Consider the following 13,924-nt stretch of genomic DNA (forward strand, 5'->3'; position numbering starts at 1 on the left):
CACAGCATGCCCGGAGAGGGGGTGGGGACACACAGAAGGGGCAATGGATTCACTGTTCATGGCTCTGAATTCTCTCTGGAGCCAAATGCATCCTCGGGAGCTCATTTTGCACCTACAAAGTGAATTACTGAGGAACGTAACAATAACAGCTGAAGTAAGAGATCTCTAACATGGATGGTTTCTTCTCTGGTAACTGCTGTTATGTTGATGGTGATGGGACAGTGCCTCTGAATGTTCACTGTCACCCTCATCAGGGATAACATGACATCCAAGATCTGGATGTGGTCCAGACTAACTGTGGGACCTCAGGCAGCCCACTGATGAGAGAGCTGGCCTGGCCAGTATCCAAGCGAGTTAGAAAGACTTTAGCTTCTGATTGCAAGAATGAGTTGATTGTGAATACTATGTTCTAAAGGGAGGCTGGCTTGAAGGTTTTGGGTGTGAGCAGTTTGGTAAAAGGCAGGACTGTGTACACAAGTGTCTTAGTCCCTCCCTGCTCCAGTAACAGAATGCCATGGGCTGGGTGGTTGATACACAACAGAAACTGACTTCTCACAGTCCTGGAGATTGGAAGTCCAAGAGAGGGCCGCCAGCAGATTCAGTGTCTGGTGAGGGCTCACTTCCTGGTTCATAGACGACCGCCTTCCTGCTGTGTCCTCACGTGGTGGAAGGGCCCCAGAACTCCCTGGGGTCTCTTTTACAACAGGGTACTAATTCCATCATAGGCCTTCACCTCCATGACCTAATCACCTCCCAAAGGCTCCACCTCCTAATACCACCACACTGGGGGTTAGGTTTCAACATACGAATCTGGGGGAGGAGGAACAAAAACATTCAGTCTATAGCAAACAGTATTTATTTTATAAGTGAAGTGCCTTAAGCCAGATTCTCCTGTCCTACCCCAACCAAGGAGAATCAGCCACATTTGGATATAGTTTTACCTCTTTCTTCCCACATGTATAACTAGCTAACCAGATGTCTCTTGAGCAGGGTCTCCTGTTGGCACCAGGTTCTGTCCCACTTCAGACTCTGTACACGTTTAGAGGTGCTGATGAGGGTAGAGATGGGACCATGACAATAACCCCAACAACGCCCTCACCCACCCCCCCTGCCAACCTAACGCAAGTAGTCAGAAACCCACAGCACTCAACAAAGACCACCACCCCTATATCCAGAGCAGATACCCAACCTGTGCAGAGGGGTTCAATCAACCAAGTTGGTAAAATATTGAAATATTTTCATGCCAATCAGTAAATAACCACAGCCTGACCCTAGCCCCAAACAGCTGACCTCTGGGGCCTCTCCTGAGATCTCCGCACTCTCCAGAGAGACTGACTACCCAGGACCCAACCAGACAACAAGTCAATTCTTATTGCCCTCCTCCTTATTACACTCTTCTAGATTTTTTAAATTCTCTACTAAGATGACACGTTGCTTTTATGATTTTTTTAAAGTTTTTTTTAAGGTACCTATCACTTAAACACTAAGAATGAAAACAACAAACACCTCAATAGAGCCAGTTGAACTATACTATGAAACTCTAGTTTTTGTTGACGCTTCCAGAGTCAAGGTTGACACACAGCCCAACTTCTATGGGAACACTGCCCAAAAGATGATAGCTAGGTTTCAAAGAGTATATGTGATACTTACATTTACGAGAAAGGAATATTTTTAAAGCTATAATTTTCATAACATAATAACACCTTCTATTTATATAAGGCCTTACTACACATGCCTTATCTCATTTAGGACATAAAACTGTAACGTAAGCAGGTGTAACTCAGGTGTAATTATCCCATTTAACAAACAAGGTAATCAAGACATACAGAGGATAAGATCATAATTCCACAGCTCTCAAGTGACAGAGCTAGGACTCAACTCCAATCTCCTGACCTCTATTTCCTTCCGAAGTATGCCGGAGTCACCTCATACCTGGTTGTAAGAGCCTGATTCAAGAATTTTGCAGTAGGTCGTTAGGCCATGGGCAGCTTGAAACCATTCCATGTGGGAGTATTTATACCATGGAAATCAGCAGTTGTTACAAATCAGAGCCCATCTCCTTGACATTCCATAATACGTCCACACAAGTGGAGGTATTTCTTCTTAATTCTTAATATTCTCTATCCCCATCAACCCCTCTAACTAGCTTGTAAACCTGTGACACAGGAGAAAGAGCACTGAGCTGGGGACTCAGAAGACACTTAGATCCCCACCTGCCACTCAGCAGCGTTTTCCCATGAGTCATTTGACCTCTCTGAACCTCCATTTCCTTATCTGTAAAGTGAGGGCCATACCCGAATCATGCAGGTAAAAAAACATTTTGCAAACAGCGAAACACCACATGGCTGTGAAAAACAATATGGCGGCACTTCCAAAATTTCAGCAGAGAATTACCATATGATCCAGCAGTGTTACTTCTGGGTACACACCCAAGAGAACTGAAAGTCAGGACTTGAAGACACACATGTACCTCCAGTCCATGAAGCATTATTCATGACAGCCAAAAGGCGGAAGTAACTCCAAGTGTGCACCAACAGATGAATGAATAAACACAACGGGGTATAGACACACCGTGGAATAGTATTCTGCCTTAAAAGGCAAGGGGGAAGAAAAGAAAAAGAAGGAAGTTCTGGTACATGCTTCTTTGTGGATGAACCTCAAGGACGTTATCCTAAGTAAAATAAGCCAGTCGCAAAAGGACAAATATTTTATGACTTCACTTCTATGAGGCACCTACAGCAGTCAAATTCATAGAGACAGGCAGTAGAATGGTGATTGTCAAGGACTTAGGGGGAGGGTGGACTGGGGAGTGTAATGTGTGTAATGGGGACAGAGTTTCAGTTTGGGGGGATGAGAAAGTTCTAGAGATGGACGATGGTGACGGGTGCACAGCACTGTGAGCGTCTTCAACACCACTGACCCATACACTTAAAAATGGTTTGACGCTAACTTTTCTGTTATGTATTTTTTACCAAAGTTAAACACACACACACAAATATGAAGTCTTGTTATTATATCCCAGTTGTGAAAGGAGCCAAAAGGGCCACAAAAAGCTCACGTTCCTTTTTTATCCTTACCAGGACCACAAACTCCATCTTCGCTGACCATGCTAATACAGGCAGAAAGAACCCACAAGTAGTATCATTCCTGCACATATTGTCAGATACAGACTGTCCCCGACTTTTATGCAAGGTCTGCTCCAAATGGTCATTACAAGCTTTTTATTGTTGTTATTCAAGGCATATTTTTCTTAAACAAATGAAATTTTTCGGGATTACCTAGGACCCTACTCCGGCCTAGACAAACTTTGGGGTCACTGCCATGGCTGGATTACAGTGCTAACAGTCCCGGCCTGGTCCTGGGAGGAGGGATTGGGGAAACACAGAGGCCACACCACGGCAGCCCCCTTGGGGAGCCCAGGCCAGCAAGCACCCAGCTTTGTCATGGCTCCACAGGGGGCCTCACTCAGCCCCCCTCTTCCCAGTTTGCAACCCATCTGAGCCTCCTCAGTCCCCCCAAAGTCCCAAGACTACAATTACCTATCTCCCTCCTGCCTTACATTCAAACACAAATTCTTTTCAGTTAGGTGTTGGAGAAAAAGCACTTCCTTCAAAATCGCTTACATCCTAAATGGCTGGGCCCTCAACCTATTTCAAGGTGTTCATATCTTCTGATGTTTCAAGGCAATTTTCAAACGGCCATTCCTATCAAGGCTAAAGAAGTGGCAGCCCAGAGACAGAAGGACACGTGGGGGCAGGGGCACCAGCCCTGTGGGACACCTGCCACCTCCATCACTCTGCCAAACCTCCCACTCGGCACCCACTCTCTTCCCTCCACCCACAAGTTTTCTAACGCTACAAAGGATTTGGGGCTTTTGGGTTTGGGGGCTTTGGTTTTTTGTGGGGGGTCTTTTCCCCCACAATACTGTGGGTCTCAGTTTAGAGGGGACAGAGTTGTGGGAGGAGGCAGGCAGGAGGGTCACCTGAAAACCAGGGACATCCGAGGCTGTACTGAAAACCTTTCGGGTTCCAGTTACAGCACCAAATTCCATTGGGTGTAAAGGCAATTGCACTGATGTGTGTCGTGGTCATGAAAGACAGGGAGGTCCTCTGTCAAGCAGAACTGTCAGAGCCTTTTCTCCCCCTGCTCACTCCATGACAGAGGTCCCAATAAATTGTCACCCCAGACTTTGACCATTAAAAGGGCTAAAATGGAGAGGTCAAGACAAGGGATCCACTCCCCAACTGTCACACCTATATCCTGAGACCTGGGAAATGAAACTTTTGAGATCTTATCCCACCTCCCCCCCCAACGATTCCCCCATAAAGATATTTTTAAATAAACTGCTACATGTGTCCATGTGGTGTACAGACAGAAGGCTGCCATTTCTTAAATACTCTGGCCGCTAAAATCAATTCAGGACATATCAGCTTTAAACTATAAAACACGATGTTTTGTCATATGGCAAATAAATTACTTAAGCCCTCAAATCAGAACCTTCTTTTCAATGAGAAACAAAGCTGACACACTGTAGCCATTCTTGGAAAGGAAAAGCACGGGTTGAAGCCGAAGCAGGGCCACAGCTGCTCAGAGACCTGTGAGCTGTTTAGGAAGACAGAAACTGCTCAGAGAACTGTTGCACAAGGTGATGCAGACAGGGACAGGCTAAAACAAAACAAAACAAAAGCCCCAGCTCAGGATGCAGGGAGAGGTGCAGAGACAAAGCTGATGAGATAACCAGGGGAAGGAATGAGTCTGTGATATACAGCAAACTAGGTCACTCCAGCACACGAGCTAGCCCAGAGGATGTTTCGGGCGGAGTCTCTTGGTTAATGCTAGCACTCTATGAACTAATCACCCTCCTGGGGGGAGCAAATGTTGAACGGCTCCATGGACCCTCCGGATCTGTGCAAATGGCCTCTGAGGAGCAGTGTTCCAGCACCACAGGGGCTAATGAGAGGGAACAAGAACATATTCATGGACCACGCATTGTACTAAGTGGTTTTCACGGGCTCTCATTAAATCCTCCCTACAGCCCTGAGATTATGTGCTCGTCTTATCCTGTTTTATGGACATGAGGCTGAGAATGGCCAAATAATTTGCCCAAACCCAGATGGCTGAGAAGCAGTGGACCACGATTTGCACTCATGTCCTAGTGACCTCAGAGATTATATACTAAGCTACTCACTGGTGCTGGGCAAAACACCCAGCAATGGTTCGTCCCTGGCTGACTGAACACTTGTTGATGGATTCTTAAATCAATTTGGGAGGGGGGGGGGCGGAGGAAGGTCAAATATGCACCACTCTGCCTATTTGCAACAAGAGCTTCCAAAAATCAATTTCCAACAGATACTGACATGTTCTTCCCCATGGTCCTGGCCCTGAATTTCCATAGGCAGTGCCCCTCAACCACAGCTAGGGAAAGCAACTAGAGTTGATGACAGCTACTCTTTACTTAATCCCAATTACGTGCCAGGCACCTCATATACATCATTGAATCCTTACAAGAATTTCACAAGGCAACAACTTCCATCTCCATCTTAACTCAGAGAGATTAAGGAACCTCTCCAGAGGCACACAGCTTGGAACGGTTGGGCTGGAGTCACCTTTCTGTTAGGGGTCATGGCCTCCTGATGCCTCTCCTACCTGACCTCAGCAAATATGCTATTTTCAAGGCTTATCCTTAAGATTTGGTGTTACCCAGAAGAAAGAATCCCTCTGTTTCTGAATCCTTCTGAAATAACTAGGAAAAACACCACAAGACACAGAGCCGAGCCCTGGAGACGTGGAATGAACTTGGTGTGCCACTGAATGAACTTGGCCTGTGGCATCCATTTGGAGGTTAGCCTTGGTCTGACTGGAACCTAAATAATCCATTTACTGCATAATAAACATTTTTTTTAGAAATCAAGCAGGATCTAGTGAAAGCTAGCCCAAGGAAAAAGTGGTTTCCTGCACCAAAGAAAGTCGAAGGGGCATAACCAACGTGAACTGAGAAAGAAGATTAGGATAGCATCTCTCCCAGGGTCCACCTATCCTTCTGTTTTAGCTACATATGCATTGGATTGACCATCTCGAGCCAGAAAAGAAACTCAAGGCAACTGACTAGGACACCAGGCTTCCTGCTGGCCACCCAGAAGCAGTTCCTTCTTCAATTAAAAATATGGCTCCCCAGGAGGCTGTGGACTCCCTGATGATTCCTGGGAAATCTGGTAAGGATTGGAGGTGTGAGGTTGGAGGTCTATCACTGTGGGTGCAAGTTGATCAGCAATGTGACAGTCCCCCTCTGGGACCCTAAGCTGTCCCAGAGGAGAGAGGAGGGGAAGAAGAGAGATTGAAGGGGATTTAAGGAGATTTATTTGGGGAAAGGAAAGATTAAGGGGATTTATGGAGACCTAGCCAAAAAAAAACTCAACAAATTAACCCCTAAAATCCTCCCCTGTGGGGACACGAATGTCCATCCAGCAAGTCTAATTATTGTCCATTCAGTGGCCACGTTTGAACCAGAAATTTCTGCTTGAGACACAGTCCTTATCAGCCCCTTCAGGAACAAGCTCTCTACCCGAAGAGCAACTTCCCAAATCCCACTGCACTAATCAATAACACCAGTGTTTATCTTTTTCCCAATCAAGAAAAATGTTTGGCTTTTCCTCCCCAAATATAGAACATCCTGTCAAAGAGAGGAGCAGGAAGGATGCTCATGCTTATTATTTTTCAAGGAATGCCTGGGCTTTAAATCACCAAATAAAGTGGGAGAGTTATAGGGTATAGGAGAGAGTTATATATATGGGAGAGTTATAGGCCCACCTATCAAGGTGAGCTAGCTCTTCCTATTGATAATTCTAAGGTAAAACCCAGCATTTTCACAGAAAATTAAGCAGTTCTTCCAGTTGCTAAAATACCCAGTCTATCACCACTTGCCCTCTGTGCCCAAGGAGGAGGCACTTCAAAAGCCCTCTCCAGACATAAACTCAGAGGGAAGGAAATTCATTTGAAATGTAGGAGTCCCTCACAAGGGGGACCCAGAAGCCCAAAGGATGTGAGCTTACCTTCTAAACTGTTTCCAAGAGCCTCCCAGAGCATGGACAGCCCTGCTATGCAGACGGAGCAGGCACTCAGAAAATCCTTGCATAAACTGACCAAAACCATCCAATGGCACCATTCTTCCAACCCCAAAGCCTTGGAGAATCTCACACCCAACCACAGCAATTCCTTTCTGTTGTCCCTTCCAAAAATATCCAGGATCCAATCACTTCTCATCACCTCCATAGCTACTTCCTCCTTCTAAACCACCTGTCTGTCACCTGGATCATTGCAATGGCCTCCAAGCTGGTCTCCCCACTTCTGTCCCTAAGCCCACCAGTCCATCATCAACACTGCCAAGTACAGTGATGATGGAAACACCTAAGTCAGATCAAGGTTCTCCTCTACTCAAAACCCTCCAAAATGTCCCCCACGTCTCTCAGAGCAAAGACAAAGTTTTGACGAAGGCCTATAAAGGTCCTCCATGAATCCGATCTCCCCTCCGCCTTGCCCCACCACTTCCTCACCCTCATGCCTCTCTTAGCTCCCACCCCCCTCCCCTGACCACCCACTCCCAGCCACACGGGCCTCTTGGAACACCAGACAAGCTTCCCACCAGGCCCTCAGCTCTTGCTGCCCTCTCTTATGGGAACATTCTGCCTTCAGATGTCCCAGGGCTCCTTTAGATGGTATTCAAATACTAGCTTCTCAGTGAGGTCATCCATGACAACCCGGCCTCAAGTTGCCATCACCCCACTCCACAGAATCCCCCTTCCCTGCTTGGTTTCCTCCCTCATGTGTGTACTGGAGTAATTACACCATACTCTACATTTTACTTACTTATCTTTTTCATTCCCTGGTTCTCCTACCAGAAGGTAAGCTCCAAGAGGGTATTTTTTTGTTGTTTGTTTGTAGCTATGCCCCGCAGTGCCTAGAATACAGCAGATGCTCAGTAGATATCTTTAAATGTATGGGAGGCTGAATTTATATCCTGCCCCCCTAAACAAGAGATCTGAGAAATACAAACTCCTAACAAATACCGCACCTGGGATATCCTCAGGGAGAAATCTAGGGGCTTCTGCCCCTATGTTCCTCTTGGTGATATTCTTTCAAATGCTTCACCCAGACTCTAAAATTCTGAATAATCCCAGAATAAATACTATTAAACCAGCCAGTCAAATATACAAACCACCTGAAGCAGCTTTGCATTCTACCCCTCTTACCCCCAACATACATCCCCAAAAAAGACTGTGTTTTCCACCGGGGCTTTCAGATAACTCAATCATCCGTCTCCTCAACAGGTGTATTTACTGAGCAATTTCAGAATAAGGAGTGTAAGGATGATACTAGTGGGAAAAGACCGTGCTTGCCCCACGGATATTTCTATTTATACTCTTCCTAAAGCAGCACCAGCAGGCACTCATTTAATGAAAAAGGGAACGCACTATGCTATTGACATTAAGTGGGATAAGACTTCCTGTCCCGAGCTGTTTCACTTTGCTACTAGCATGGGCCTAAAAATGTCGCTCCAAACAAAAATGAGCTGCGCTAGCCACACATGGAAGGCTTGTAAAGAGCCCCAGCGAGGGCACCTGGGTGGCTCAGATGGTTGAGCGTCTCCCTTCGGCTCAGGTCGTGATCCCGGGGTCCTGGGATCGAGTCCCACGTCGGGCTCTCTGCTCCTTGGGAGCCTGCTTCTCCCTCTGCCTCTCTCTCTCTGTCTCTCATGAATAAATAAATAAAATCTTAAAAAAAAAAAAAAAAAAAGAGCCCCAGCGAGTAGCTTCCTTATACAGGTGAGCCATAAATTCTCAGGGTTCTAAGAGCACTTGAAAACCATCTTGTCTTCCCTGTCCCCCCCCCACCCCTGATTTTAGAGAGGAGGAAGCTGAGACAGGGAGAGAGTGGTGTGGACAAATGACCAAGCAGCCCACAGGCCACACAACCCATTAGTGGCTGAGCCAGACCTGGGAGCCAGGCTCAAACCCTCCACGATGCCCAGTCCAGCTCCCTACCGACAGCAATTACTTCACTGTAAAATGCTCAGTCTATAAGAAAACCATGCATTCACACCCTGCAGAGATGAAGATCTATTTTCTAGGACATGCCATTTCCTATACTCCAGAGGAAAGGAGGTATATTGGGACAATCATTCTGTGTCATGCCAAGTACTGAGGCCTTCTCTGTTCAGATGCCTTTCATGGTGTGGAAATTACAGAAGTGATTTCCATGAGTCTGGGGTACTTCCTGGACACCACACCAAAGCTCTCTTCCCATCCGTATTCTTCTCCAAATGGCAATTTTTTTTAAATTTCAAAAGTTGTTGAAAGGTATCTCCAATAGAGGTGGTCTGAAGAGCCTTGGTAAATACACTGACAGAAATGTTCACTACCCCTAATTTGCTGTTACACATTTATTTGCTCACACAGTGTGCCAAGGATCTGAAAACACGTCGTGGATTACTAAACAGTAATTAGGTCTTTCACCTTACTCAGAGCTATGGTCAGGTTCTGGAATTCCCGTTCAGAGGAAGTTACATGCAGCCCACTGGTTGGGAGGTTCTTCCTGAGGCCTGACTGAGAGGCACATCAGTTAACCCAGGCCCAAACCCCAAAGACAGATCCTTTTGCCTAGGCTGTCCCTGGCTTCCTTCATCTCCTTCCCACCCTCCTGGGCCCACCTTCACTCCCATTTGGCCCCCACCCTCCAGCAAGTCTCCTCTGACCACACAAACTAAATGACTCGACCCTTTGGCTTCAACAGTAAGTGTTCTAGCTCCGCAGGGAAAGGTATGTGAATCAGGCAGCCAGATATCGGATGACAAAGTTTGGCTAAGTGTGCTCCTCAGGCCTTTACGATGCTTTATTTTATTTTATTTTAGATTTTATTTATTTATTTATTTGACAGAGAGAGACACAGCGAGAGAGGGAACACAAGCAGGGGGAGTGGGAGAGGGAGAAGCAGACTCCCCACCGAGCAGGGAGCCTGATGAGGGGCTGGAACCCAGGACCCTGAGATCATGACCTGAGCCAAAGGCAGACACTTAACAACTGAGCCACCCTGGCAGCCCTACAGTGCTTCATTTTAAAAGCATTTTAACACTGAGAGATGACAGTCTGGCTCCTGGCAGGGCTTTCCTGCCTTAGGATCCTGAAGGCATATGGGGAAGATGTGACAAACAAAAGGACTTGGAACTGCAGAGTATCTTGGAAATGAATCCCAATCTTGATTAGTGATGCCTTTGACTTATGCTAGGTTTCATTACAACAGGAGAGGGGTCCAGACTCCTCATCTGCACAGACAGGACGGGAAGCGACCTCCCTATTCGGACTCAGGTCAAGGTCACTGGAGCTGGCCCCGGGTGAAACAGGCATGCTGAACTTCAGACCACTGCTACGAAGTCCAAGCAGACAAAATAATGCTGATAATCTAAAAGCTTTGAAATGTTGCCATATTTAGATAACAGGTTACCCCAGAATGATGTTTTCTTTGCATTAATATTAAAATTAGCTTTCCAAATACTCAAGTTAAATCAAATTATTAGAAAACATTTGCTGTTACATAACCCACAACATAGGTCAACCCCATATGGATCATGATGAGTTGTTCTGCCTAGATTCAAGTATCAGCTCCACCACTTAATAACTAGCTCATGTTTGGCGAGTCACTTAATCTCTCTGTCACCTCATTTTTCCCCAATCTGCCAATTGGGGATAATAGCAAAACCCACCTTCTAAGCTTATTATGAGAGTGAAATACATGTAAGGCACTTAGAATAATGCCTGATACTTGGTATTCATTTAAGAAAGTCACCTATAATTATTATTATTACGTCATTGAGTAAAAACATTTTGATCATTTAATTATTTGTGTTAGACTCTTTTAGAACCCACGCCAGCACCACAGGGCCTCAGTGGAAAGCTTCTTTTCAAAGAATTATTTCCAAGGCAGAAGGCAAAGCTTTGGGACCCCAACAGAGACCCATGCCCAAGTTCACGGGGCACTTCACCAGAGTCCAAGAGATTGTTCTGCAACAGCTCCCCTGGCCTCTCTGGTACCAGAAGGCAAATCCCCATCCTTCCCAGAGGGAAAACCGCCTGCAGTCACCCCCAAACAGCACCTGGTTCAGCAGGAGCCACTTAATAAAGCCACAGCTCACTGAGCTTCCGCGGCCTGGCTGCTGCAGAGGTGAGGCTGCAGGGCTCTCCTGAAAAGCAGGAGTCAGTTAGGGGGAGACGGCCTCTGTCCACCTGGAAGCTGCAGGCAGGGGGAGCAGAGAGAGGGGCTCAGGTGGGGATGCGCCATGCAAAGGAAGGCATTCCCACATACCGAGACTCCGCTCTCTCCCATCCCCTCCTCTGCAGCCACATAACCGGTCTCAGGATGACAAGCAAGGGCATGCTTCTTGCTTCTCCATAACTTGAGCATCCCAGCGTCAAAACCCCATATCCGAATAAACCTCAAGAGTAATTTTCAAAAGTTTTGACCAAAACTCACCCCTTAACTGGCCATGCTGAGAGAGGCAGTCCCAAACCCCTCTTTATTAAAAAGGGCAAAGTCCCTTCTATTTTCATCCCAACAAAGATAGTCTATACCCACAGGTGCCCTCCCTAAAGTACAGCACAACAGCTGGGAGACCCTATTCTCAGCCTTGCCAGTGTGCTTTCCTGGGAATCAGAAGCATGGCTGGGAATGCTGCCTTCACAACTTCACTCTGGGGGACCCACTGCAGATGTGGGGGTGGGGGTGAGGGAAATGACTGAACAGCCACAGGGGACCCTGAGTAGGGGGCAGCAGACAATCTGGGTTGGAAAATGTGGTTCTGGAAAAGCAAGCCAACACAAAAACAAGGAAAGGAGGGAAAGGGAAGGAAGGGGAGAAGGAAGAACACAATGATTTAGCTCACCAAACACCTCCTCTTTCTCTTCCCAGCCTAATCAACACCTCCATGAACCCCTGCTAAATGTTCAGTTCATATAGCACATGTGTGCGTGTGAGAGAATATATATACTGACAGATACTGATCACCAACAGATACTGATCACATGAGGGAAGAAAATAACTTGAACTTCAGACTCACCAGCAATGCCTGATTCTCTTTCACTATCAGCCTCCCTACCTATTCTGGGGCGCTTCAAAACAAAACAAACAAAAACCAACTCCTGGGCAGAAAGAGAGCACCCACTGAACTGAGCAGCATATGCTTGGGGGCACTGATGCCATCGATTTCTGAGTATTTCAGCTTCCTGTCGACGCAGTCCAACACTGGACTAAAGGTAGCCCGGGAGAGAAGTCCCCTGTAGGGAGACACTCACAGACCCTCCCTGGAGACATACACCCCAGCGTGTGTGGCTGAGCCTATGTGAAATGGACATGCACTCAGGTAAGGCTCTACCCACACGTGACCCTGCACACTGCGAAATTCTTCCCTTCCATGATCGCGTGGCTTCCAAAGTCTTGCCTACACCTAGTACGTGCAGATGTCGATTCTCTAAGAATACATGATGGAAGGGCAGAAATGGGAATGACCGAAGCCCCATTTTCTCGAGACCCTATCTCTCATCTACACGGTGCGCCCACACACACGGTGAGTAAACGTACACAGCCAGGAAACACTCATATCCACCATGCTCAGCCCACAGTCACGCGTGGGGAGAAGAAGTCGAGGAGGGCGGCGGTGTCAGGGGAAGTGGAAAGTCGCCTGCCGGGGGCTGTCCTCCCAAAAGCTCAGAGGTCCTCTCGCCCCCGCCCGGGAGCGGTGTCCACCCGCGCCCGAGGGACGCAGCCCCACGCGATGGACACGCGGGGGGCTCCGCAGAGCCGAAAACCGGACAATGAGGACGCGGCGACCAGCCGGTTCCTGCTGCGGTGGCCGGTGGTGGTGGCAGCAGGCGCCGCCTGTGCACCCGCGGCCGCCGGTAGGTACCTCCACCCTTCTCTCCCGGAGCCCCACTTACGTTCCGAGAGTCTCCTTGAACTCGAAGATTTTCTTGATGTCTTCAGCTTGCTTTTTCCAGGAGGAGCTGCTCTCGCCGTTCTCCCGGGCCATGGCAGACGAGGGCGGCGTGTGCCGAGGGCGGCGAGGCTGCGCGGCCGGGGCGCGTGGGGCCGGGTTGGGCGCGCTGAGGAGGGGGCGCCCGGCGACAGGGGCGCAGGCGGCGGCGGCGAGCCTGTCCGGGAGGGCTGGGGCCGGCGTGCGGGGATGCTCGGCGCGGGAGCCGGAGGAGACTTTGTGCTGCGGCAGAGCTTCCTCTTCTGCAGTTTCCTCTTTCACTCTCGCCGCCGCCGCGGTCCCTCCCTGGCTCTTATTTCTGCTCGTCTCGGGCACAGACTTCCTGCCGCCGCCGCTCGCCCCGCTCCTTTGCCGCCGGCTGCCAGCCTCACTTTCTGCTACTTTCTTGCCTCCCTTCTCCTCCCTCCCTGCCGCCGGCCTTGCTCCCTCCCCCTCCTCCCCCTCCTCCTCCTCCCGCGGGCTCCCCGCCCTCCCCGCGCGCCCCGGCCACCTCCCGCCTCTCCGCCTCCGGCGCGTTGCCGCCTTCGGGGATGTCCTGCTCCCCGGGAGCGCCGTGCACCGGGCGCGGGGCACCGCCGTCTGCTGGCCGCGGCGCGCGCCCTGGAGCCCCGGAGAGGGCAGGTGCGGGGGACCCCGGCAGGTGCAGGGCGCCGGGGCGCGCGCGGGAGGACCCCAGCCCTTGAGGTGCTTTAGTAATTCTCCAGTCAAGTCCCGGGGGCGCGAGGGCTTTCCTCCTTGGCGGCGGGAGGGGGCGCCTCTGCGTTGTGCTTGGCAGCAGCGGGGTGGGGGCGGGAGTGCGAGGCTGCCGGGATCCGAGGCGCCGAGGGTGGGGGCGCTTTCCCCGAGCGCCCGGGCCAGTGGCCTGTGCGTCCCGGGGCGGCGCGGAGC

General features: G+C 49.1%; 1 protein-coding gene across 1 annotated transcript in view; it reads right to left on the bottom strand.

The window, feature by feature from the left end:
- CAMK1D (calcium/calmodulin dependent protein kinase ID) overlaps window positions 1-13,463 on the bottom strand; it is a 425,032-nt gene extending 411,569 nt beyond the window's left edge. The window contains exon 1 of the mRNA XM_045874421.3: window positions 12,981-13,463. Within this exon, the coding sequence (XP_045730377.1) occupies window positions 12,981-13,072 (92 nt within the window). The 5' untranslated portion in view covers window positions 13,073-13,463. The remainder of the gene's footprint in view (window positions 1-12,980) is intronic.
- Between the last annotated feature and the right edge of the window lie 461 nt (window positions 13,464-13,924).

The sequence above is a fragment of the Mirounga angustirostris genome, unplaced genomic scaffold (genome assembly GCF_029215605.1).
Source record: "Mirounga angustirostris isolate CCGP_5_RB_7025 unplaced genomic scaffold, mMirAng1.0.hap1 SCAF_5, whole genome shotgun sequence".
In the NCBI taxonomy this organism is placed as follows: Eukaryota; Metazoa; Chordata; class Mammalia; order Carnivora; family Phocidae; genus Mirounga; species Mirounga angustirostris.